We start from the raw sequence: 27529 nt of genomic DNA, 5'->3' as shown, positions 1-27529 counted from the left end.
GAGCAAAACTGTTCGGTCTGTACACACCAGGTACAGATTCTCTTCCTTTTGATAGTCCGATTACACATTTTTATACTGAGGAGATTAAACACCTTTGATATCAACAGCCATTGTTCCATTGTACATTCCTCCTTTATAACTCAATATCCTGCTACATATTTATCTATATTCCCTACTGAATGGGAATATGAGAAGATGGCTGCTATAGGAAGTTGCATAAAGGTTCTTTTCAGTCTTCTCTTTATCAAATATCTCTGTTTCCATGCTATGGCCTTTTTCTTATAGCTCTGCATTCATATTTATGTCTCTCTGCATTTATTGCCCTCTCAAAATCCTTAAGAAGTAACACCAGTGAAGATAAAATAAAATAACCTATATTAATTTAAAATAATATCTGCCAGTTCTACACTGTTGCACATTGTGCTTCTTCCAAAGGCAGCTATGCAATTATAGGTACTTGGGTGCATAAAGTGATACGGAGGTTTCTATGGCAATTATTCATTTTAATTGAAAATTGTGTAGGGAAAGACTCATTTCAAGTGCAGCACACAATTTGCATTTGTTTCCAGAGAATCTGGACTTCCTTAGAGTTGTGAATTCCTATTTTTCAGGAAGACACAATCTTTAAAATTCTCTTGGGGGAGCAGGGGGTGGGAAACCAGGGTAAAGCTTATTAACATTTAGAAGCATGTATCCTTATTATATATATATATGAATAAGTCCTTTTATAAATACTTATTCAGTACAGTATTTGTTACTGTCTGGTAAAGATTTGATCTTTTAAATGAAAGAGAAAGAATTAAAAATACAATTGATACACAATGCCCTTGAATCTCTGAGGTAGAGGAACCAGAAAAGGACAGAAGTACCAAAAAGGACAGCAAGGAGACAGGTCATCAGTGAGACCAAGTCCACCAGATCAAACATTTCTATTTTCATATATTTTAGCTACTCTGTGTTAGAATAATAATGAGGAGAAAGTTATTTCGGATCTTAATATATTTTAGAGTGTCAAAGAAAGAGTTGGAGGGAAGCAGCAGTTTCGCCTTGGTTAGATAATAAAAAAAGCTATAACTTAATTTCCTGTAGGAAAATAGGATTCCTTTCTCCTCCTTATTCCCATCACCACAATGAGTCAAACACATTTTAAGCCTAAATTTACAATGAAAACAAAGTACTGCAAGTGATGAAGACCTGAAAACAACTCTGAACTGTAATTTCACATTGACTAAATTTAGTGTTGCCTTTTCTAAAACAAGACTCTCCTGATTTTTTTGTCTATATCATTTTAAGGCTGTATAGGCCAAGTGCCAGAAATGTCCCAAGTTAAAAATAGCTCTTGTCTCCTTCATAAATAATAAAGAAATATTAATTTGATGTGAAGGTTGTGGTTGGAAGTGTTCTTTACCAGCCACACAATCCTCCTAACTGAGAAAAAACCCTCTTAGAGAGAGGTGGCCAAAGCAGTATGTGAGGAGAAGGAGAAGAGTAATTTTAATAATGTGGTTTTGGTACTAGTATGTCTGGCTCAGTACACTTCTGTACTGTAGAATATCTAGAAGAGAAAAGGAAGAATGACTCCTAACTTCAACATCAATGACTGCATCACTGTTCAGAAGAATGCAAAATTACATTAGTGTGATTTTTACAATATATGTGTCATCCATTTTTAATAAACTGGAGACTAATAATTAACCCCTTGTGGAAAGGCACAGGAATTTGAAGGGCACATTTCTTCCAGGTGACTGACTCATTTTCCTTTTTCACCAGAAGTTCTATTTTTGTCAGAAAATGGCTTTGCAAGACAGGGGAACCAACTTGCTTGAGAAAGGAGCATGAGCATGGAAGGGGTCTCACCAAGGACAATCCAGCAAGGAAGAGCTTTCCACTGCATGGACAATTTCCTGTATTTTTGGCACCAGTTCTGCCATATGGTGGTGGTCCTAAGGTCTATGGTTGGACTTGATGAGACCTTAAAGGTCTTTTCTAACTTTAATTATTATATATACTGGCAGCTCTCATTTCTCTCATATTCTGTTGGACTCTCAACCCTCTTTGACACTTACGTTCATTCCTTCATTTTACTATTTGACTCATAATTATTAAAATATACAGCTATCAAAAAAACCAGGTTTCTTGAATTTTTTTAATGCTTCCAGACACAAAGAAATACACTCTCACTCCTACGTGTACCAGTCATATAAATAGAAAATAAACTATTGAAGGGAAGTAAAGTTCAAAGTAAGCAAATTTGCTTTATTTCTGAATATGGCAACTCTCAGAGTTACTCAGCCCTGATGGTGATGAAAGGCTGCTGGTGATGCTGCTTGTCTAAGCTTCTGCTTTCCAACAGAACATAACTCTATAGCTATTCAAGCTTCCATTAATTTTCAGGGTTTGAGAAACACAGCTATTAAAAACCAATGTTCATGGTGTTGAAAGGACAAGTAAGACCTGCAGGTTGGTTTTGGCTAACAATAAGAGCCAGGTTTGAATAGACTCTGGCAGAGACACTGCTGTCAATAAATTAAATGCAATGACTGGTTCTAGTAGAAAGCTGCTTTTTTATAGCCAAATTGTATGCCTGGCTGGGAGAAGTGGGAAACAAGGAAAGACAATAAGGGGAAGCCTATACAGTTTCACTTGCCATCATTTCCTGACAAAACCACTAATAAATATCTCTTTCCTTTTTGGCTCAATAATGCAACCATCAAAAGAACGTGAAGGAAATAGATTTCTTACTTATAGGAGCCCATACATATACAAACAGGAAAAATTGCCAGTGGAAGCTGTAGCTTCCCTCTCAGAAGTGGCAGAATGTTTTCCATGCAGGAATTGGATGTACTGCTCACACCCCTCAGAATACTTGAGACTGGAAATATCACACAGAGTGCAAACCGCTGCTGACATAAGGCTTAATATATCCAGCTAAAGGACCTGAAGTTTTTCTTCACCACATGAAGACATTTCCATGTGCACTAGATGCAGAGTAATTCCTCCATAAAATTAATCATCAAATATTCCTTCAAGTCTTGGGACGAGCTAAAAGTTCAATAAAGACTGTGGTCCCTTAAATTCACACACTTGAGCTCTGCACATCTCCTGTGGGGAATATAAATTGCTTCTAGCACTTACTACTCTGCATGCTATTCAAATTCTGTTGCTTTAATTCATTAAATTCAAAACTAATACAAACTTCAATTATTTGTTGTAAAAGTAGAGATTTTGCTAAAGCACACAGAAAATTCAATTCACACCAAAATGGCTACAATGCTTAAATTAATGTATTTGCAGTCCTCACACGTCTTTCTCAGCATCCTTTAAAATGTCACTTATTTTATAAAAGATATAGATTTTCTGAGTATTGATGTGCCCTATCAACAGACAAGTGTCTCTGCTTTTAGTTTTGCAGACATTACTTACCCACCCCAAATCACTAATGATTACAGCTAAAATGAAGGGGTGCATGTGGGCAAAGGTGACAGCACAGGACTTACAGCTGGAAAGTTTGCACCTTATAAAACCTCTCATCTTCAATCCTACATTCAAAAGGTACTTATGATTTCAAAGAAATTGCAAATCAAATGATTACACGCTACAGGAAATTAGATAAAAGAGAAAGGAACCACTTCAACACCATCAAGAGATTCTATTCAGCTATTATATTAATAGTAAAAAAACATATTTTGATTGCAGCTTCTGCAGGTATAAAATGACAGGTTTTAGATTCTCTTTTATTGAAGTGCACAGATCCACAGAGCGTTTTTAGTCCTACAAGGTATTTTAAACTCTTGTAATCATTCAGCAAAGCATTTGGACAGCAGTTCTTTAATTTTGAGCAGAGTAATAACTGCACTTGTTAAAATATGTTCTAGAATATGTAGCACCTTTCAAAATAAATTCACGCACCAGAATTAACTGTTGAACTTTTGTACTACTGAAATCAACACCAAAGCTTTTACATTTTTTAAAGCCAAGTGATGAATTTATTACTCCTAACTTTAATTTCTTTACAGAATGTACTGCAATCTTGACATTAACATTCTATTATGTAAAATGCAATGCTTTTTCAGTTCAATTCAATGTCTACAAATATGTAATACTGCAAAATAACGTCCTTATTTTTGCAAGGAATGGATGTTTTCTGGTCTTTTGTTCTTCACTAATTTAACTAAAATGTAAAAAAAAAAATCTGTGCATGGAAACATTGGAGACATCTGGACACAAAATCCCAGCATTTTTTATTAGCTGTTAAGAACAGCTACCACAGCAACTGTGCATTGCACCAGCAAGCAGACTGCTGTACACTAGTGGCAAACTGTGGGATTATGTACATAAATGTAAAAATATATAGAATATTTATGCATACACACCAATAAAAAGGAGTCACAAAGTTTTATGGGCTATTACTTCTCTTGCCACTCATAAATGCTCTTCCAATATATTTTTCAACAATGCAAAATTACCTTCAAATAAGCCTTTCAAAGCAAATTATCTTAAAATAAGCCTTTCTATGCAAATTATCTTAAAGTAAGCCTTTCAAATCCTATTCTTTTTCTTTAATAATTTAAATATAATATAATGTGCAAGAGAGTATTTCAGTGAACCCCAGTCAAAAAAAAATCACATAATAATTATAACGGAAGACATCAATTACTAAAATATATGGGAAATACCTTCACATCAGAGTATTAAAGAGAAATGGGTTTAAACATTTATTTCTTATTAAAAACCAGTGCAGAAGCATGAGTTCAGGAAACAACTTACCTTTCTTGTCATCGAAGTACAGTGTCTGTTGAGCTGGATTTGACCACTGGAGGGAGGTGTTATCATTTTGATCGACCCTGCAGGTCAAATTTGCTGTTCCACCTTCAACAACTGTGACGTTCTGTGTGAGTGGAAACTGCCCTTGGCTGCCTGAGGAGGGAGGGAAGGGATGCAGGAAGGAAGAGAACAAGAGAAAAAAAAAAGAAAATATTTAAGTTGCAGGATTGAATTTATTGCAGCAGCTTCCCACAGATGATAGACCCAGAATTCAATGTGATCTAGTCTGACCAAAGAAAGGTAGTATAATAAATTTTTTACAACTGCATTTACAATATATTCATTACAACCAAGAAACAGCTGGATGAATTAAGAAATAAGGGGTTTCCCCCTTCTTTGTCCTCCTCTGTGAGTCATACTATTTAATTTCAAAGAAATACTCAGCAGTTTTGCCTCCTCAGACGTACCAAAGACAAGTCAGTGCAGACAATACAGTTAAATCATTGCTGAAAACATAACATAAAAGTCCACAGAGTTTTTAACAGAGAGGGATGGGGCAACCTTGACTCTCTGTTTCTTTTTTATACATTTTAAAGACCTCTCAGGATGATGCTTTCTGTGTCAGGTTTGGGAAGTTGTTGGAGAACAAATGTAGTGTGAATCTAACACTTGATGCATGCTCTGTTGGGGGAATATAACCTGATCTCATATGAAAATAGAAGAGGTGATGTAGTAGGTCTCTTTCACGTCTGTGATTCTATCCCAGAGCATTATCAATCACATTAAGTGCTTGCTGAAAAGTCACTGGGAAGGCTTCCAAATGCCTCTACACAACAGAGGAGCAGTATCAGTCAGGTTCTTGAATCACAAGCATTTCCAATGGCATAGTTAGGCTAAAGTGTTTATGTAGTGTTATAGCACACCCCTTGTCAAACAGCACAACACATTCTGACAAAACAGGACTGCAAGAAGGGTGCACAGAAAAAACATGGAAGTGGGTTTTAACATGGGTGGGGAAAGAAAAAAAAATCTTCAATAATCATCAAAGCAAGACACTTCATTGAACATATGATTGTTAACTAGGAGATATTTATTTGAGGGTACAATGCAAAAGAAAGACAACCTCATACTCCAAGTGAAATATATGCTTCTTTCTTCTCCTGCTTTTACAGAGGTTCTATTTAAAGAAGCACTGAAGAGTAGGTAGAGATGCTTGCATAAGAAGTGTAATGCCAAGATTGACACTCAAGTGGGATGTGTCAGAAATTAAAAACCTCTCTACAGTCCTACAGGAGGGAACAAGCTCATAGATGTGTCACAAGCACATCAAGGAAATAATATATACAATATCCATTAATGATACAATACAAAATCATAAAACCTTCAGAGAAACATTCTATTTTAGTGGTTCTCATCAGACTTGTTCCCAAGTAAGTTAAACTGAGGCATGTCTTCTATACAAAAGCATGAAAATATGAAAATCTATTACCTAGGATACAGGTTTGCAGATGACCAGAGTAAGAAAGTACTAAATAAAAGATTAACTACCAAACTTCTATTTGACCTACTGATATTGCACAAACCAGAATTCTAGTCAGATTTTGATTTCCCTCTGTAAAATAATCCTCATGGCATTAGACATGGAACAAAATCACCCACATCAGTGAAATAAATAACATAATTTCATAAAAATGCAGATCTGAATAAATGGTATAATTTTTTGTATAAATATCAACTACAGCTGTCTAATGATCAAGATTTACTATGTACTGATATTTACTTTAAGAGAGTATTTGCTATCAACAGGATAACAGATATAGTAAAAAAAAAAATAGGAACACTAAAAATACCATAGCTAATTTAAATGCTGCAAATAATAAATGCCAAAATTCTCATGACATCCTCTGTATCTGACACTTCATTAATCAAACCCTGCTTCTTGAAAACCACACATTGAGAAATATATGATGAGAGAAAAATCATAAACAAGGATGGAAAAAAAAGAAAACAGAAAAGATTTGTAATTTCCTTCCACTTCTCCTCTTTCAATTCCAATGTGTCAAGGAACTTCAAGATATTGCATAAATTGCTTATCATTTAAATTGGAATTTTTTAAATCCAGAAAAATGCACACAGCCTGTTATTACTTCCACTAAATTACAGGCAACTTACCAAAGGAATAACCTTCTAAAGTATGAGCTGTGAATAGGAGGCTATGTGGGCTAAAACACTTTCTGCCTGCAAGGAGCATTAAACAGAACCTAGTGCCAGAGATTAGCACAGAGAAATCTGTCACTTACATTAAAGAATTGGAATGGGAGGTAGTTTAATAAAGAACCTGCTGTAATGACTCAGGACCCTATTAACACAGATGAGGAGATCTCCCCATAATTACCCTGTGTTGTCTGTCTGATATTACAGCTCTTATCATGAAGGTGTCAGTGTACGTGCACTCCATCATTTGTTAATGACTGCCAACTCAGACCCATCTCTGGTCAAGAAGTAAACTATTCTGATCAACCATATAAATTGAAACTGTAGATGCCATAACCTGAATAGGTCAGAAGAATTTTCTGTTCTCTGACCAACCTAGTGATTGCTGATGATTTGGAAACAAGAATTAATTTAGAATATAAAACTAAGACAAAACCGTTCATTGTATCTCTTGCCAACAGAGGATCTGTATGGTTCTGGAGGAGATGCACAGAGCTTCATGGGAAGTTTGGACTGGAGAAAGAGGTACAGAGAAAACGAGAGAAAATTTAATATGGAAAGTAGCCCGAGTAGAAAGAAGGGAGCCTTTGCAGGACAGAGAAAACTATATAAAGCAAGTCCAAATGAATGGATACTGCACTCTTCTAGGTGAAAACAAAAACTATTAGCAAGTGATGGGAAAACTAAGACAAAGAAAAACTTATGAGATTTATTTTACTGTTGCATCTAACTTGGGATACTGAAGTAGGGCTGGAAGGACAGGAGAAGGTTGTAAAGCTCTATATGAAACAGGTGAAAACTAAAGCAAGCACCACCATCCTGCCCTTTTACTGCAGTAAAAGTGTGAAAGAAGTGGATTATGCTACTAGAGACTCCTTATGGTTCTTGAGCATCTGACAAAATTGTGTGGCAGAGGCCTTGTTTCTGTTAATGTCCCCTAAAAAAAAGCATTCCATCTTAACTTAACAAGTCCAGTAGTGGAAAATTTAGTGGCCCCTTCAGTAACTTATTCCAGAGAGCAACAGTCCCCATTGTTCAAACAAAACCACAAAATCTACTTCTGCTCTGCATTTGTCTTGCTTAGCACCCAGTTTCCACTGGCTCTTGTATCTTTTCCCCTGCTCTGAAGAGCCCTCTCTTATCAAATTTCTCTTGTAGGTACTTAGAGACTGTGATCCTATCACCCATTAACCTTCTTTTTGATAATCTAAATAAATTGAGCTCTTAAGTCTTTCTGCAGAAATCTCATTTTTCTAATCCTTTAATTAGTCTGTGCCTCTGTGTGCCCTCTTCCATGTGTCCTCTTCTTTCTGAAGTGTGCAGCCCAGACCTGGAAGCCCCCCTGCTGCAGCCACAGCAGGCAGAAATCCAAAGGTGATGCCACTTTTCTGCCAGTTTTTGGGATTCTTGCTTGCACACTTAAAAGATTGTCTTGGTCTATGGTCAGACCCAGGTGTGGCTGAAGGTTTACCATGGGGCTGGAATTTTTCCTCACACACCCTTCCAGTTCCCTTCACTGCACTTCACACAGCTTTTTAGGCAAGTTCAGTAGAATTTACTTCCTACTTAACTATTAACTGAGATGATTGACAGGTACAATTGAGAAAATGAATATGACAGGGATTATTATGGCTGACCATCCTAAACACAGGGCTAGCCATCCAGCTTACTTGCTATCCTCCCAACAAATGGCTGGGAATAGATGACATTTCTAACCTCCAGCAGCAGGTCAAGTCATAAATAAATAAATAAACAAACAAACATATATATGTACATATATATTTATCCACTACACTATGTAAAATTACATTCTGTTCCAAAATCAAATCTAGAAGGAGGACAAACAATTTTACTGCCTGTATGGAATACACTAAAAAAGACTTAAAAATGAAAAATAAATACTGATGGCCCACATTAATAATTCCCTTGCATCTGAAAAGGAAAAAACTACAAGGTTATGCAAAGGTAAACAAGCAGTGATCTTACTGCAGAAAGGAGGCTGCATCAAGACATCATTGTCATCATGTTGTATCCCAGGCCCTCTGCTCATTTTAGAAGCTTTGCTAGCAGTACTATTTCAACTTTTTGGACTAGATGGAGCTATGTTTAAATATATTCTACCACAGGTTGTTTCTGCAATGCTTTGTGGAGGACCAGTTCTCATATTTCATTAGCCACAAGTTGTTCCCTGTCAAGAATGGCTTTTTTTTTTTTCCCCACCCAGAAATCATGGCTAAACTGTTTTTACATTTAGCACTGATTTTTATCCCAGTATGTGTCAAGTCTATGTAGAATAATTATCATTATTTGGTCCAGTTTGTAAACATTCATCATGTGAGTTTGCCTCATGGTTTTTTGTTTATGCTTGGGTTAAGTTTTGTGCTTGGTTTTGTGGCTTTGCTTTTGGTTTTTGTTTTGTTTTTGTTGTTGTTGTTTTGGGTTTTTTTTTTTTTTTTATTTTTTGCAATTACAATGAAAGCTCTTTAATGAGTTTAACACTCCCACTTGATGCTTAGGTGATACATTCTAATCAATTTACCAGGCTAATTATAAACGTGACTAGGTGGCTGTAAGCACAGAGAAAAAATAATTCTCTCTTTAGTTTTGTTTCTGCAACGGTCTCTTTTTGTAAAGTAAACAGCTATGTCACAAATTAAGAGTATTTCACATTATCAGGGCAGCAAGCTTTGCCACTCTGTATCATAAAGGCAGAAAAAGAAATGGCTTTAGTTAGAGAGCATGGCCTGGAAAAGAAGTGAGAGAGACAGCAGTGAATTATCCATGTTTTGCCACACTGGTTCTACTTTTGAGAGCCTGGCAGACCAGTGTCCCCATGAGGTAAATTAAGTTTATCAGCATGCAAGAGGGGAAAAGCAGAGTCTAAAGTTTTATAGCAGACATTTATCCTTTTCAGTCTTGCATGGAACCACAAAGCCATGGGCTTTTTATTTGATACCTCTATAGCATGGTGTCAGCCAAAACCAGGGCCCATAAAATGCAAAGGATTAGCAGAGGAAATTAAAAAAAAAAAAAAAAAAGCCCAAACTTGAGCAAATTAATTTTCAAAACAGTCTGATTTTTAATATTGATGTTAACAGGACCAGACCCTAAAAATAAATATTTGGGTGGGAGGGAAAGCAGCTTACTATTTGAAATAGCAGCTTACATCTGTAGGGAGACGAGATTAATTCTGGCCTTCTTTCTTAGTAAAGAAACTAAAACATTAGGGGGAAGAACCCATTATGATGAAATATCTAATATACTGAATCACTTTTCTGGCTTTCTCACTTAATTTATATATGAAATAATGCAAATATCTCTCCAAGGAGACAAAGTGTTATTAGCTTGTCTTTACCTAATTTAAAGAGTAATGATATTGTGAATTGCATTTCAGCAGGAATAAACAGTGATCTGCATTACTGTGCACTGTGGGCTTTTTCTGACTTTGCAATGGGAATGAATCTGCTTCTTTTTTTTGTCAGCATGGAGACCAGATTGAAGGTTCATGTCCTGGAAATTCTGAAGGAAGAAACTATGCAAGTTTACTATTTTTAATTTTTTTTTAGAACAGTCCTTAGGAGTGTGATAAAAATATCGATGACAGATTAAAAAAAGCAGTTTAACTCCTGATGCATAACTACCTTCTTTGCTTTATTCTAAAAGAAAATACAGCCATGTGCATGCATGTTAAACTGAATTCATACAGCATTTTTAAAGAACAAAAGCTTGCCTGAGCATTATTTGATACACATAGTCCTTGACTGGATGAATTCACCTTTCTGAACTTGCTGTTTTAAATAACAGTAATTTAGTTCTATATCTGGATGGTAAATACTTTTTGAGTTTATGCAGTTATGCTGTTCAGTTTAAGTTGTTTGCTCACTGCAAAAACATCATTTAAAAAAAGAAGCAAACCAAACAAAACAAACAAAATTGTGTCCTGCAATAGCTGTTAGATACTCCAGTAACAAAACCTCTTGCAGAGAACACTGGAATTAATGAGAACACTGCAGAAACTTAGTACAGAATGACAGGTTTCAGAGAGAAGAAATAATGCAGTGAATAACTGTTAACCCCAGATTGTGCATTCAAGGTCTTTTAAATGAACCTTTTTAAATGTTTCAGCAATACTAAAATAATGCAAAGGCAAAGGACAAGAGTGCAGTCTCTGATTTCAGACTATGAAATTTATATCTGATAGCAAAAATAGAAAAGGAAGAAGCCACTTCTTCCTTCCTTCACCCCATGTATTTCAGGTGTATGTCTCCAAACCAGCAGCTAACTCAAAATATCATTAATTTGGGCTATATGACAGTGAAAGAGATTGCAGATATAAATTGGAACAAAAAAAAAAACTGAAGTACAATTATTCCACAGTAATACACAGGAAAAAAGTACGAGAGAGATAATAGGGTAAAAAAACCAAAACAAACCAATGCTGTTTCCTAGTAACCTTGCCTAAGTGCCTAGTTTTTACTCTTTTCAGGCTATCACCATGGTATTACTTGCTTGTGAATGGACAAGAGTATCCAGTGATTTTCTTCAGTTATTATTTATTAAAAGGCATTCTCTTGCAACACTCTGAATTCCTGAGGAAGTTACAAATCCAAACATAATTGAAGTGAACCTCGTCTTCCCACAAAAGTTTTAACAAACTGACCAATTTTCTCATTCTCATAATTGTAGATATGGCTCAGAGCTTTGTGTCACTTGTCACTTTAAAGCTTTATGCTCAATTCTTTGTGCCTTAACAAATTGAAAACTCCTTTTTCTCTAAAAGCAGGAGAGCATCCAGTCCCAACATGAAGAGTAAGGAATTGGACACTTTAATTTCTTTCAAGATCTGGGTCACCATATTTCTATTCCTAATCTGTAATATATACCAAAGACACCTTTGCTAATCTCCCAATTATTCAGAAAGCCAACCACAGCCTTTCCCACGATTCTCCTCTATTTTAATCCTGGTTTGATATACTTTGGGCAAATTGCCCAGAGTAATTTCAGAGTAAATATAAATAGAATTTAACATTAATGCTAGGGGCAAATATTTTGAAAAATAATACTTCTATTGCAAATAACTAATGTGTAAAAAATATGGAAATTACTAGAAATTCCAAACTAATTAAGAAAATTTTGGCTAGAAGATGGACTGATATAATTAGAAATATTAACTTTTCACACAATATTCAAAGAAAACAATTTTTCTTCAGCAAAAATCTAAATATCTTGGTTTTCAAATTTTCAAATCAAACATTTCACTTCATTTAACAAAGAAGAAAAATTACACAAAGAAGAAAAATTACACAAAGAAGAAAAAATGTATCAGTAGATTTGATTCATCTTTTCCCTCCTCAATTTGCTACAATCCTTTTCATGACTTCCTTTCTCTCATTTGTGAGAAATTGTAAATCTATTGGAAGAAAATGTTCTCTTAGGCTTTCCAGCTATTGAGTTCTATAAAAGAAAAAAATATTTGCATCCCTCTAGGAATACTTTTCCTCCTTCCTTCATCCTTAAAGACAAATCATGGTATTTGAAGTCCAACATGTAGGTAACCCACCTGGCAAGGACTTTCTTATTGCATATCTATTTATCTTTGTTCTCTGTTTGACCTTTTTTTTGTATCTGAGCAGAACACACCCAAGGTTTAAAAGCCTTCCACTTTTAACTTTGTTTCACCAACTTCTGAAATGTCATTCAACGAGAAGCTAAAAGACAGAGAAGAGGCAGCTACACAAATCAGCTCCAAGTAGTGCTGTTGTTTGAATGTTTGTGATCTCAGAAAGCATTCAGAAATCCCCCAGAATGCACCATAACTGCACTGCTTATTTCTAGTTCTAAACACACATAGCAAGAGCTCGCTCACCAAATGGAACCTCCTGTGTTTAAATAAGGAAGCTTGAACTTTTCACTGTATTGAACAGCTGAGCAGAAGTGAAAAATAAAACTGTTCTAGGTTTCCCTTTGTATTTGCCCACACCGTAGCTTTATTCTTGTTAAAAAAATTAGAACTAAACACGTCTTGTACATATTTACACATATATGCCCACATAGGAGAGGGGAGTGAAGAACAGTGATAAAATTGCTAATAAACCCCAGCTTGTTTCTGTGGATTTAACTTCTTTTTACTTCGGTATATTTTAATTAGACTAGCACAGCACATTAAAACATGATCTTACCACCCCCTGGTTTGGAAGCAATCTGAATAAGAATAACCTGTCAATGCACCAGTACACTAAATAAATCTTTGCTGCCTGGACTTCCAACATTTCACTGCTCAGTTTGCTTCAGGTGACATGTCATCCTCAAAGTTAATTGAAGAAAAGAGCAAAGGTGGGGAAAACAGATTTTGATCAGAGACTTCTGTGTTCTGATTACTACATCACTGGTGGTTTTCAGTGAAATACTCTGTAGTTGTAAGTAGTACTGATAAAACTATCCTAGCAGTAAATGGGGATCAATATACAGGGGTCAGACCTTTGAATTTTGTCAATGGAACAAAATATGGACAAGCTTACTTAGATACTTTTGAAAAAATCCCTTTCATAAACATAAAAACTATTCTGAAGAGTTGTGTTTTAACCCACAAACGAAACCCTGTCTTAAAGGTGGCAAATTCGGTGCACGCAGTTTGATCTGAACCGGCACTTCCCTTAATGACCTTGTGCTGATCAATACCTAAACACATCCTGGCCAGCTGGGAATGTTCCCTGAAGAAAGCAGTTTGGATTCTCACAAAGGAAAAGTCAGAATGATTAATAAAGTTTTCCACTTGTGATCATCTGTATATTCACAAAGTTTTCACTCCTGATGGTTTCACCATCCTGTCGATATCTACCTTCTTTCATGTTGGACTTTTTTTTCTTGTGCAGAGGACATCACAGCTCAGTTTAAGCTCATCAAAGTTCAAGTACAGAACAACAGTTTCAAAACTGACTTTGTACTTGATGGGTTGCTTTCCCCTCCCTTGGTCTACACAATAAAATAAGGCCAGGAATTGGTCTGGAGAATAACTGCTTTATACAATTCTAGCAGCCTTTTTGAGCCTAAGTGGCACCAAACTATAAACAACAAAATTACTTAGGCCACACTACACTTTTAGGCATCAGAAGCCAGGCTTGACCTACAAAAATGAAAGGCAGTTTACACCAAACAAGGATGGATTTTCCACTCTGCCCTCTCCCCTTGTTGCCTCAACACTTGCTCTTTGCCTCTGCTCTGTGTCCCAGCAAAGAATGGCCCTTTCCCTTCTAACAACACTATTAGTATTTCAGAATGACAGAGGAGGCTTCATCCTGTGCAACCTTCTGAGTGAAGAGAATGCTTTCTCAGGTGATTGCTTTTTGGCAAATTTCATCTGGGAACCAGGTCAATTGTTCCTATTAACAGATATCAGAAGATTAGGATTGGATCCTGCTATTCTTTCATGTACCTGTTTCCCTAATGAGTCTAGCATGCAGATCAGTTGTAGATGTGGCTCTAATTTTGTGCAATTTAGATATCACTCCATGTAAAACTGCATTAGACTTGGGTGTAGTTTGAAATAAAATCACTTACTCTCTTGACTTTCTTTTTTCCTCCCTGTGGTCTATGAAATCTCCATTGATATGGCAGTGCTGATCTGCAGCAGTTCTTCCTGCTGACTTAGGCCAGCAAGCTGCTCATGAGTCTAGCAGATGTTTCAGTTGTCTAGGCCAATGGAAACCTTATGGACCCTTTTTTCTTCACCTCCTCCCAGGAGCAAGTGTTAGTACAGCAGATACCTGGATGTGTGCCACGCAGCAGCAGGGACAGGAAAAAGCTGCTGTGGCTTCACTGAGCATGGTGCTGTATAATGATTGTATTTTTTTTTTCCAGTCCTCTCTAAGAGCGTTATTTACAAATGCCATGCTCCTCACATGTAGCTAAACACAAACCTGGGCTCTTTAAAACATCCCCTAAACTTCCCCTGTTGTGCTATTGAACCTTAGGTTAATACACAGATATAAATTAGAAAGATTGTTCATATGTTGGTCTTCTATTTCCCTGCCAACACAAATTTAGAAATGCCTAAATCCAAGTTGCATTCAGCATTGTGCCCCTAAACACATCGTACATACTGTGACAATGGGAACTGCTAAGGTGATTTAGGACATAAAAAAGGAACTTTTTAAAATTTAATTTAAAATATGGAACAGGATGCCCCATCCCTGGAAGTGTCCCAGGTCAGGCTGGGTGGGACTTTGAACAACCTGGGATTGTGAAAGGTGTCCCTGCCCAGGGCAGGGGGGTTGGAACTGGATGAACTTAAAAGTCCCTTAGAACCCAAACCATTCTCTGTTTCTATGATTATATGGTAATTTAAAGGAAATTATATTCCTGAATTCTGTCACTGTCCTCAAAAACTGCTTTTTGAAACCTTATTTTTTCATCGCTTGACCTCACTTTAGCAGTGGGTGGTAGAAACAGTCTCTTATTCAAAATCTCTAAGTTCTTATTCTAGAATGTGTTTCTTTTTTTATTTTGACCTTTGGATCCCTTTTATTTGTGAGAATTCAACATGAAGTCTGTCATTTCCAGTTGTCTATGAATAAAAAGCTTCAACCCAAATATCATATTTGCTTGAAATTCTTGCCCTTACTGCTCTTAAAGGTAATAATTTAGTTTAACAATAGGGATCAGCCAAAAAAATCCCAATTTCTTTACTTTATGCATTTATGAAAAATATTTTTAGATAGAGGCATTCATTATTCCTCTCTCATGAGACAATTAAATTATGACTCCTCAGAAAGTACAAAAAGGGACAGGATAGGGGCACCTGTGTGAAGTCAGTGGCAGAACCAGGAACTCAGAAGTGACTTCTGAAATTCCACAAGTGGTATTAGCATTAGTTTCAGTGTTATCTGGGCTGAAACCTTTGTCTTTTTTTAACAAAAAAGACTAATTTCTATCCAACAGGCTGACAAAATAACTCTATTCATCAATTACTTTCAATCAGAAAACTGCATCTTTCTTAGGAAATTTTTGTGTATTCCTTAAAATCATATTAAGGTATGTCCTCTTGCACAAAGAACCCCTTACAGATCTGGAAGAAGAATCACACTTAAATTAACTGTATTCAAAAAGCAAAGAAGCAAATTAATCAGCTCCATATAAATACCCTCATATCTGTACAGCTAAGTTCAACTTGAAAAAAAATTAAAAAGGTTAACCTAAGAGGCTACAATAACTCTATAATTGATTTAATATTTAAAAAATTACTGAATTTTATAATACCTGAACCACAAGGGCCCTCAACAATAACAGTTTCACAAAGTAATATATTTTTTTTCTAAATCCACTCAAATGTAAGAAATCAGCAAGTAAATTGATATGTGCATTAAAGTAATTTTCTAGGTCGGTGAATCAATGTCAGTAATGGCTGACTAGATTCCTTACTTGGCTGTAACAATATTTTAGTTGAAGCCTTTTATTTTATAATTTACTGAATTATTATAAAGGTTATTTGGTACCTAATATAATGTTGTCTTCTAGAAAAGAGAAAAAAACCAAAACATTTAACTTTCTTCATGCTTGATAAAATGTCTTCTCTGGTAAAATTTGCAGGATAGACGAAAAATTCTGTTCCTGGTCACACTAACATTACCTCACCTCCTGTATTTTACAGGAAAAATTACATGGTACAGGAGGCTGCATGATAAAATTTACAAAACTGATATACTAGCTTTAATATAGAGATTTTAATCTCTTTTGAAACAGTTACAACACCTACCCTAAGGAGGGAAATAGATTTCCCCATTAGGGAAATATAAATGTCAAAGACCATATTTGCATATCAGGGGAGGGCAGGAGAGGGGAGGAGGAGACACAATGACTAACATCTGTTGAACAGATTGAGATAACAAGACTTTTTCCAGACAGCAGAGTGCGTTTCTCAGGTGAAGAAATAAAAGATCATTACAGTGAATTAATGTGTTTCAAAGTGGAGTAATGTAAGTTAAATGGGAGTTTCTGAACTTACGAATTTTAAGGTTAAGTTTTGAAAACTCGTAACATACAACAGCTCTTCAGAATGAGCATAAGAATTTTAGTAACTTTCAAGCACAGCCTGTCCTATATTTGAGTAAAATAATTTTTTTTCCCCCCAGCTGGTCTTTGTTAGTTTTTTAGACCTACAGAGAAGAACATGCAACATGCATATTTCTACGTCTTGTTGCCTGCTTTCATTCAATTAATTTTTTCCTCTCAGTTTGCACAAAGCATCTCATTCTTGGCATTCTTCCACAGAGCTATCAGAATCCCTGCTTGAGACACCATATATGAGAGGAAGGCTAGAGAACTGATCCTGTTCACCAAGTGCCTTTGTTTTGAGTATCAGGATTTCTGTGTTCTCAAGACCACGCACTTGTTTATGAACACTGACAAAGCAAATGAGCAAGTGCTTAGAACACAATGTGCTTTATTAACACTGCTACTGCAGATTTTATACCCACACACATCTACAAGTTTGTACATGCAGACTCCTTTGCAGCCATTGCAGAGTAACTGGTTTTCTTGTGGAGTAGTTTGTGAAGATTATAAAGACTTGAAAAATGTTTTGTTTGGAAAGGGGGGCTGATGATGTAGGGGGGATTTTCTGTGATGAAGCCATGCAGCTTAAAAAGAGTGCACAAAGTTCTACACCTCTGAGCACAGAGCACACCAAACAGCAGAAAGGGTGACTTTGCCTATGATTCAAATCTCTTCCCAGTCAATACTCAGGCTCGAGGCATCTGTCACACTTGGACTCTTTTTCTTTTCAGCACTGTAGTGCAGTGCTTAGTGCTTTCTCTTCAAAACAGGCAGAGCAAAGTGGCCACAGGACAAGTCCTACAAGGGTTCATTTTTCTGTTTCTCCATTTCTGACCTAGAGCAAGCAAAGCTATCTCCACACTGTACCCCAATTCACAGTGTAACCATTACTTTTTACTGATCTTCCTGACTTTCTTTCACAGAACCACAAGAAAAAAAAAAAAAAATCATATCAACTAAATGGCTGAGGTAAGTTGAACTCTATCACCAGTGTATATCTTCCATATTTCTCCTTTGGGCCAGGCAGCTGTGGAAGAGAGTTCACTGTCCTCTGCAACATCATTATATTGCTTTTTTAATCTTAATTTCAATAGTTATGTATCCCCCACTTCGAGAAGGTACAGAAAATCCATAACAAATTCTTTCCAAGCCCTTAGTAAAAGCCTAGCTTTCAAGTGCTGTTTTACTCACTTTTAGATGTTGCTCCTTCTGCTCGACTCTGAGAATCAAAGGAACACAAAGAATGATAGCAGTGAAGACATCTTTTACTATCATGCACTGTATAAAAAGCCTGAGCAAGTTCTCCTGAGCACCATGGAATTACAGGCTATTACATGCACTTATAAATCTTTCTTACAGCATTTTTCGGGCTTCCCATTCTTCAGGTCTCCCAGAATGATGAACATGGATTTATCAGCACAGTAATGCCAATATGAGTCAAAAGCTGGAAGTGTTTCTTGCTGTAAAATAATCCATGTCTAAAAAATTCAGGGGCAAAAAAGAAAAGTTGATCTTCTCAATTAATTTGATGTGTAATTAAATCATGTCTAATTTAGACATCCTCCCACTTAGAATTTATACTTTCAGCCATGGAAAGCAATTGCCTTGAAGCCTTTTGTCAAGCACGCTCCTCCTGTATGAGAGATTTGGATTGGTAAATCCACCTTCCCCTGTCACTGGCAGCAGAGTCTAGAATATCTCTGCTGCTTCCCTCCAGATGCTTATTTCCCTTGCCAAGGGCTGCTTCCATTGCCTGTGTGCTGCTGTACCATTTCAGCTGTCAGGCTGGCCAGACCCTGAACTGAATCTGTGAAATGAGTGGGTTTCAGCTGTCCCAGGCTGGATGGCAGACAGCTGAATCAGTGCAACCCAGGTCATGGGGACTGGGAAGAACTTCTCTGATATCAGCTTGTAAGAAAGAAAATCATTACTGAACCACATATCTGGGATTTCTTGTGTGCAGGAACTACTTATATGCAAACAGATGCATGGGGCTGAATAACAATGCAGTAGGATTACAAAAGATGAGTCAAAACTTGGCCAGAGTTCTCCTAAATATTACACTAAATTCACTTGCAGAAACAACTCACAATAATATTTCAAAAAGGGAGTTTACATATTTAAAAGGCCAAGAATAATTGGTTAGCTTTCAGTTAAACATAATTCTGGCTCTGTGTTTTCACAGGAAAAAACCAAACCAAAACAAGGTAACTGTTATGATCTCCAAACGAGCCAACATTGCAGAGTCTGTTTCACTGAAAGACTCTAACACTATTTACACTGCTTCTGGGAAATGATTTCAAAATAATAACTTGACTGTAGCTAGAGCATCTCATTCCCCATGCATAGAAACCTTCTTTTCTAGGAGTATATACAGGTTCTTAGAAGATGCCTTCTGTAAAAATAGCTTTTAATGGCATTGTGTTGAGATAAGAGTGAAATAAAAAAAAAACAAAAAAAACCAAAAAAACAAACCAAAAAAAAACACCTAGACCCTCCTTAGGTTTTCAGTAAGACCATTTATAAACAGTTCTTGTAGACCTGCACTAGACCAGAGAGAGTATTTTCTTTTTACTAACCTTGACTTTAAAATAGGTTGGACAGCTCCATCCAAAAATACTATCCAAAAAAAAAATCTTTTAAGCAATGAATCTGCTCCAAGAAAGGATGAAAATAAGGTGGCAAAACCAACAACTAAAATTATTATTTTTGATTTAAATCTTTCTAATAAATAAATATATATAAATATATATATACACACACATATACACATACATACATATATATAAAAATATATAAATATTTCTAATTTTTTATGCAGTGCCATTTGGGAAAAAAAGAAATATAATCCAGCAATTCTGAGACCTGGAGCTTTAATTAAAAAAAAAAAAAAAAACAAATGTAACACCAAACAACATGAAACCTGTCACAGAGCAGCAAGACATAAGAACTTTCTTTTTTGGATACAAACGAAAATGTGAAAGAAATGACTGTATGTTTTAATGCTGCTGCAATCTGATTCTTCTGTTCCAAAAGCCACATCAAATGCACTAAGATGCTGGCAAAAGGGCAAGGAAAAGTCCAAAAGTTCTATCCCAGTCTGTATTTGAGAACTAGCACAATGATGCAGAAAACTCACTTGTTTTTGACTGCTCTAACTACTGCTGTTACAAATACCCTTGCTTCAGGCTTCATATACAGAAGGCCAGCATCATGGGGAAGAAGGAAAAGAAAAACAAACAAACAAACAAAAAATCAACAAAACCAGCAATCCCTCTCACTCCCCAAAGCAATATCCCATTTGTTTGGACATGGGAAGTTCTGTTCCAATAGATTGGAACAAAATGTATGGCAAACCCAGTGATTCCAGAAAGCCCTCGGAGCCCGTGCAGCACATTCTGCATGAATGAATGCAAACACAGGGATTATTGCAAGAGAGAGATTAAATCAAAGTTTTGCTCCACAATTACAGAAACTGTATCCATTTAATGAAATAGATCATGACATCTCACAACATCTGTTGCAACACACGAACAGATACAATGAGAAGCTGACTCCCCCTCACTGATACAAGGAACTTTTTCTAGCTCTGCCAGACAAGAAATTTAGATAAGTAAATTTCTTATACTTACAGATGAGTCAGCTAAAAGTATTAAAATAACAAATGGAGGTAAAAAGTAGAAGGTAGCTTTCCTAGTGTCACTGTGCTATTAAAGATGAGGTAGAAAAGCTGTGCCCATTCTCCAAGCAATCACATTCCTAAAAAGTCCTAAATTTTTTTTTTGTCTGTGATGACACACAGATTCATGACTACAGAAGAAAAGACAAAAGGATGGTAAAAAAGCTTTCTCTATCCCATTTTCCATCTTGAATTTATGGTGTATATGTAGGCTTCATTTAATATCATTAAAAATAGCCAAGAATCCACATTATGTAAAAAAAAAAAAAAAAAAACCACACCACCACCAACAAAAGAAAACACAAAAAACCCAAACAAACAAACAAAAAACCCCCACCCACCAATATTTAAAACACTAAAGCGAAACAGCAAAAAGTAGGGAGGGACTAAAATTTTGTTATGTCTTGAAGATGTCACTACACGACTTGAATCTGACACAGCAAGGGTCATAATACTGGGCCAGTAGGGAGAAAATAAAAAAAAAAATTGAACTTCAGACAGAGAGAATATTTAAATCATTCCTTTGGGCAGACTACCTGCAAAGGACTGAAACATCAGGAACTGGAGGGGGAAAAAAAGCTTATGACAGGAAGTTTGAACAGTGACAAGCAACTTGAAATCAGTCTTTAACATGCCTAACTTGACATGTATAAAAGGGACCAAATTTCCAAAGGGCAGGTGGTACTATTTGCTGAAGAAATGAAAACCACTTAGCAATTCCGAAATTTTATAGCTGAAATAGCTTGGGTAGGAACAAGGCTTTTAAAAACAAAGAATGATAATAGGTTAAAGTATAGCAATCACTGGGAAAAAATCTCAACCAAACAAAACAGCGAATGGGACAGGGAAAATTGCATCAAGCAGGAGAAAGATGAAAGAACAACTCCATCAGAAAATGCTTAAATGACAAATTGATACGTGCCACAGAAATTCATCAATTCTAATGATACTCTGTTTAAAAAAATCCCCAGACTTTACAGTCTTTAAAATGCATAGAGGAGCAATGAGAATTTTCATTTAGAAATGCATAGTTGGTTGTTATTTTGTTTTGAAATATTGCTGGAAATGGGAACATTTAAAACTGCCTTTTTGTTTTGTTATGTTTTTTACCTTAAGAACTTACTGAATTTGAAGAATGGAATTGTCTCAATGAGTTTCAATACATTCATTTACACACTTATATATAGTCTCTAGCTGTATCGAGCATTAAAAGAGGGATTCACAGAACACTAGGTCTATCTACATTTTCCTCCTACAGATCACAAGAAATACCAATAAATTCTTTAAGCAGAAGCACAGAATAGACTATACTAAGGTTTCTAAACCAATTTTCATTCTACTTCAAGTTGTGTGTGGAGGGAATTGGCTAATAAAAAGTCTTACACACAAAATCCATTACAGGAAGGCTCATTTCCCCAAAAGTGGGTCAGAAACAATTTCAACCTTGTTAACGGGATAGGGAAATGACGACTGTTGAAACAAGCAATGCAAGAAAGAGATTTTAAAGTCTTTGTTTTGCACCCAACCCCAAGTTGAACAAACAAATTTTAAGGGATCAAAGCTAGCCTATTATGAAGCATAAAACTATCTCTGCTGAGAACCATAAATTATGTATGGAGCAGGCATTTTTACCAGTGCTGCTAGTAATGCAGAACATCTCTGAATGAGCACTGACTGCTGAATGCCTCATGTTCTTTTATGATGAATTATGCAGGAAGCTCCAACACAACTGTGCTAAGGTGCTGGAGTTCAGGTACAGAAGGGCTTGAGAAGCATTGAATAAGTGGGAGACAAAAATATTACCTTTTTTCCTTTTACTCAGGTCCAATATTTTGTGAAGAGAATTGCCACTAACACAAAAATGAATATATTGAAAAAGTAATAAAAATTATTGTCTTCTCCACCTCCTGCCATTTTTTTTTTCTACTCATCTACCTACTCCTCATCACACAGCCCTTCCTCAAGTGATGCAGCTACATAAAGCTTTGAAGTACTGATTGCAGTGATGCACAAAATTTCATGAAGAAAAAAAGGCATTTGAAAATTCAAGATCCAGCATGGTATGTCAATTTGATATTTCCTCCATCATGGACAGGTAATTTCCAAAAAAAAAAAAAAAAACAAACCCCTTTTGCTTCTTTCAAAATAAGGATGGCTTCAGAAAAGGTTAATTTATAGTAAAGGCTCCAAAGAATCTGAAATAGTAGTGAAGTATGGGGAATATCTCTGTGGCCCAACGAGGCACAATGCAGCAGCTCTTCCCAGCTCTGAGGCAGTGAGATCCAGAAGCCATCTGCTCCTCTTCTATCCATGTGCCTTTGATGCACAGCTATGCCCTAGCTGTACTATTTCTGATTCAACACCTAAGTTAGCATCTCCCTCTGGTTGCCTCACTGAACTCCACAAGGAGAGCAGGGATTTTTAGCAGGCACAATCAAAACCAAGGGCAGGTTTTCCCAGCCAAACTGGAAGCACATAAGGACACAGCAGTCTGTCATGTGGCTCATTCCAGAAGATGGGAAACCCATCTGAAACCCCCACACACACATGCAGGGTCATTGTGAGCCTGCTTGGTTACCTGATACACGTGTGGATTTGTGGTTGTGAGCACTTTATTGTTTCCTAAGACAGAGGGATCAAAGTCTGTAGGGAAGTCATCAGATTCAGCTAAAAGTATGGTGAAATACACTTGACACTCAACCTGCCTTAATATGCTATGTCAGGAAAATATGAAGTGTAATTTTTCCCCAAATACTCAAAAGCAGTTCTGATTCAAATTCAAGTATCATAGAATCACACCATGTGGTAAGGGTTGGAATGGAAGGTGGTTTGGGTTGGAAGGAACCTTAAGGATCACCTGGTTCCAACAACCCTGCCACAGGCAGGACACCTTCCACCAGACCAGGTTGCTCAAAGCCCCATCCAGCCTGGGCTTGAACACTTCCAGGGATGGAACATGCTCAGCTTCTCTCTGACAGTAAAGAATTTCCTCCTAACATGTAATCTAAAACTACCCTCTTCCAGATTAAAGTCTCATAGATCTTTCCTTTTTTTCTAAAAATGAGGGTTATATTTCCTTTTTCTGCAGCCAGTGGGAACTTCACCACCTTGCCACAACTTCTAAAATATAATGACTTAGCCACTTCATCTGTCACTACCCTTAGGACCCATGGATATATGAGAGTACTTTTCAGTCCTTGTGCTATTTGTGTTACCCAAAGCCTTTTCTATTTATTTAGAGCTATAGAGAAGTAAAAGTATATAATTTTCACCTTCTTTTCAAAGGGAATACACTAGTTTAACACAGTGCATTTTTTTTAACTTCTCATTTAACGCAGGTGGTTGAAATTTTCAAATCTTCAGGGACAAATATCCATCTTGGGCTGAAACTTTATCTGTCTCAATTCAGGAGAGAGGATTCATTTTTTTTTTCTCTTTAAGAAAGTTACAAACCTCATCTTGAAGTCTTTGAAGATGAAATGTATTTTCCCTATGCTCCTAACTTCAGCAATGGCCTAGAGACTTAACAGGAAAGTAGGTCATTAGAGTCCCAGATACTTTCTTTGACACAGCTATATGACATTTCTTCTGGAATCCAAATGTCATTTTTGCCCTTTATTCTTAGAAAAATAGATGTCAATCCCCACTAGAAAACACTGTGATCATTACTTTTTGATAGAAAATTTAAACCAGTGGAAAATAAAATAAATTGAAGGTACTGATTCTCTTCAGCTTCTGTTTCATATCAAATTTCTAGGCTTCCTGGGCTGCCTAAGTATGTCTCAGCTGCCAGTCTCTCCTGTTCAAGAATGAATCTAAAGGTATCTAAGGCAGCATCTGTGCATTTTGGAGGCTCACAGAGTTCAAGATCCAAAAAAATTCTGCTTAGTTTCACACTGATTTAGGCAAAAAAAGCAAGCCTATTTTAGTGAACTTTCAGGCTACAATCTGACTTCACACTGTAAGGCATCCAACAGCCTAATCACTGCCATACTGTAGATAAGGGAAGAACAATGGCTGAAACACAAAGCTCAACAGGTTTTAAGTCTAAATGGCTAATTTCAATCACAAGGCACAAGTCTAGAAGCCTTGTCTTGGCATCCTCCTGTCACCAGCCCAGATCTCTCCTCCAGCACAGCGGTTCCTCCTCTAAGAATCCCCACTTGTCCCATACACATCTTAAGCATGGCTGCAAAATGTTTCAGACTGACTGGTGATTCGTGGTTTTCTATTATGATCCCCCAGGGTACACAATTTGTGTGTAATAGAAGTTCACATCACACACTCAGGGAAACACAACAGAGAGAAACAGGGAAACAACGTATTTGTAAAATAATTTGCCATGAACAACCCAGCAAGTTCCATTACAGAGATGTCTTTAGCCATAAGGCCCTAATACTTGAATGACACAAGTGACAGAACACTGAAAATGGGAAAAAAAACAAAAACAAAAACAAAAACACAGAAAAATCCTTGGCAGTGGGAGACCATGGGATGGTTTACCAGAAGAAATTCTGAAATTCAAATCACTATGCAAGCTGGGCAGTAGAAATATGGTTTAGTTTAACTGCTATGTAAAATTTCTGTGTTTAATTAAAAATCATTTCCCACTTAATTCAGTGCCACCTTAATCCTTTCAGGAGCTCCTTCCTGCCATCACCCTTTGCACTGGCCTCATGTACATCCAACTCTTGTTTTGCCCTCTTTTCTGTAAGAGGCTTTGACCAGAATCCAGGAAAGGGTTGAGACAACCCTATCTCATGAAAAAAACCCAGCAAGATACAGAAACTGTTTTCCTAGGAAGTAACTTGAGATATTAGAAAAGACACATCCAACTAGTGAAATTCTAAGACATGAAAAGACCTCTTTTGTGCCCTAAGCATGGAGAAAGCATCTTAAAGCCAGTCCAATCAGAAGAAATGCTAAGTCAGGATCATAACAGATTCCTTTATTGCCAATGAGGAAGGCAAGATAGACTCTGTTACATTTATTCTGCAACTCAAAACTATATTATGCCTCATACTTTTGCAACTTTGTTCCATAAATTCATAAACTTATGTTTTCAGGTCAATATACCCTTTCAGCCATAATCTTGCACTCTGACAAGCCAAGTAAATGACCTGACATAGAAAATGTTAATCTCTGCTGGTCACTGGAACAGGTGTTGAGCTCCCCAAGCTGCTGACAGAGTAACAAGTTGTGCCTCTGCAGGAGCAGCAAGTCTGGTACTGAGTGATGCTGCACATATTCAAAAAGGGGAAAAAAAAAATCATTGCCTGGCTGTCATGGATCACTGCAAAAAAAGGGAGCATGCCTGAATACCAAGAATTCCCAAGGGAAAGCTTTTATAAAATCAAATAATGCCATGAGTAACTAGGGGGATAAAAAGAAAAGGAAAAAAAAAGAAAAAGAGAAAAAGATATATAATAATTTTAAAGTGTATCAATGAGGTACTGATAAGCTAGAGAATGTCACCAACAAGTAAACAGGAACCATGGACTAGGATTTACAATATCTGTAGCACACTGGAATGCTCTGGAAGACAGACATAAGGCACTTCAGGAATTAAACACAAAATGGTGCAAAAACCAGGAAATGTCCAATAAAGTCTTTTACGAATACATAGCTAGTCCAAATACAACTCTGCTGGCACAGACCAAAATTATTTTATGTACTTAGGATACAGATTAGGTAATGACATGACTAAAAAGTTCAGGAAAACAAGACCAGCAAAAGATTATGGTAAAAAAACCACAAAAACCCACCTATCAGGAAATTATTATCTATGTAGCATAGGCATAACTTATGTGAGATCAGATTTTTTTTTTTGTTGTTATTGTTTTGGGTTTTTTTGTATCTCACTGCTTGCCTTTTTACCACCACTTAGCAGCATTACAATTGCTAAATATTCATGTCTTGACCAAAAAAACCCTAGCTAACAAATCCACAAGCAAGTCACCTTGTGTAGACTGGGAAGGATAAGTGAATTTGTTCCCTGCAAATGACCAGGAATAGATGAAATCTCAAAGTATCATTCATACAGAAGAGGGCTGATACATCTCACAGAAAGTGCTGGACAACCTTTAGGACTGCAGTAATAGAAATGAGAAAAAATCCCCATGCACTTGGGGATTAAAAATTGAAACTTCACCTATACCCTAGAATCTCATTAGCTGAGAACAACTGAGCAAGAAAAAGACACATTTTCTAATTTATCACTGGATGAGTATGAATGACCAAGATGGAGCAGCTTCAAGGGAAGCAGTTATAAGACAGTTGAAGTATTTCTGGTAGATGTGGGAAGGCTGGATAGAAAAGATGCAGTGAATCCCAGGGAAAACACTGGAGAATTTTCTGCTCACTTCAGTCAACAGCAGGCAATTTACATCATGACACACTGGAAAAATATCATCCTAGAAACAGAACAGACTGAAAAATATCTGTCTGTCTACCAAAAACGACTGGGAGAAAAAAATTATAGATGTGTATTATTCACAGTGATAAAAAAATGACGTGCAGGAAGATGCTTATAATTAAAGATAATCTTGACAAAAGAAAAATTATGTGAATATGCTCCTTCTGGAAATTAGAAGAATACACCTGTCCTTGTAAAGGAAAGGTTCAGAGTTTCCCTAATGAAATTACCAGCTGAGGAGGGGGACAAACAGAAATCAAACCAACCAACCAACACCAAAGAAAAACCAGCAAATCCTCTGCTTTTCAGAAGAATGAAAACAGACAAGGAAATATGTGATACCTACAGAGACTGGTCTTGATGATCAAGAATACCTCCACAGCTGTTCATGTTCAACCTGCATTTTA

The 27529-nt window shown here is 36.6% G+C and overlaps 1 protein-coding gene across 3 annotated transcripts in view; it reads right to left on the bottom strand.

Moving 5' to 3' along the window:
- The window catches only part of CADM2 (cell adhesion molecule 2), a 578437-nt gene that overhangs the window by 165577 nt on the left and 385331 nt on the right, over positions 1-27529 (bottom strand). For all 3 annotated transcript variants that reach the window (XM_071433713.1, XM_071433715.1, XM_071433714.1), the window contains one exon: positions 4768-4917. In XM_071433713.1, coding sequence (XP_071289814.1) covers positions 4768-4917 — 150 coding nt within the window. The remainder of the gene's footprint in view (positions 1-4767; positions 4918-27529) is intronic.

Source organism: Agelaius tricolor, unplaced genomic scaffold, assembly GCF_023055355.1.
Source record: "Agelaius tricolor isolate 1412-34295 unplaced genomic scaffold, bAgeTri1.0.p SCAF_9, whole genome shotgun sequence".
Lineage (NCBI taxonomy): Eukaryota > Metazoa > Chordata > Aves > Passeriformes > Icteridae > Agelaius > Agelaius tricolor.
This window is presented reverse-complemented; position numbering and strand designations above follow the sequence as displayed.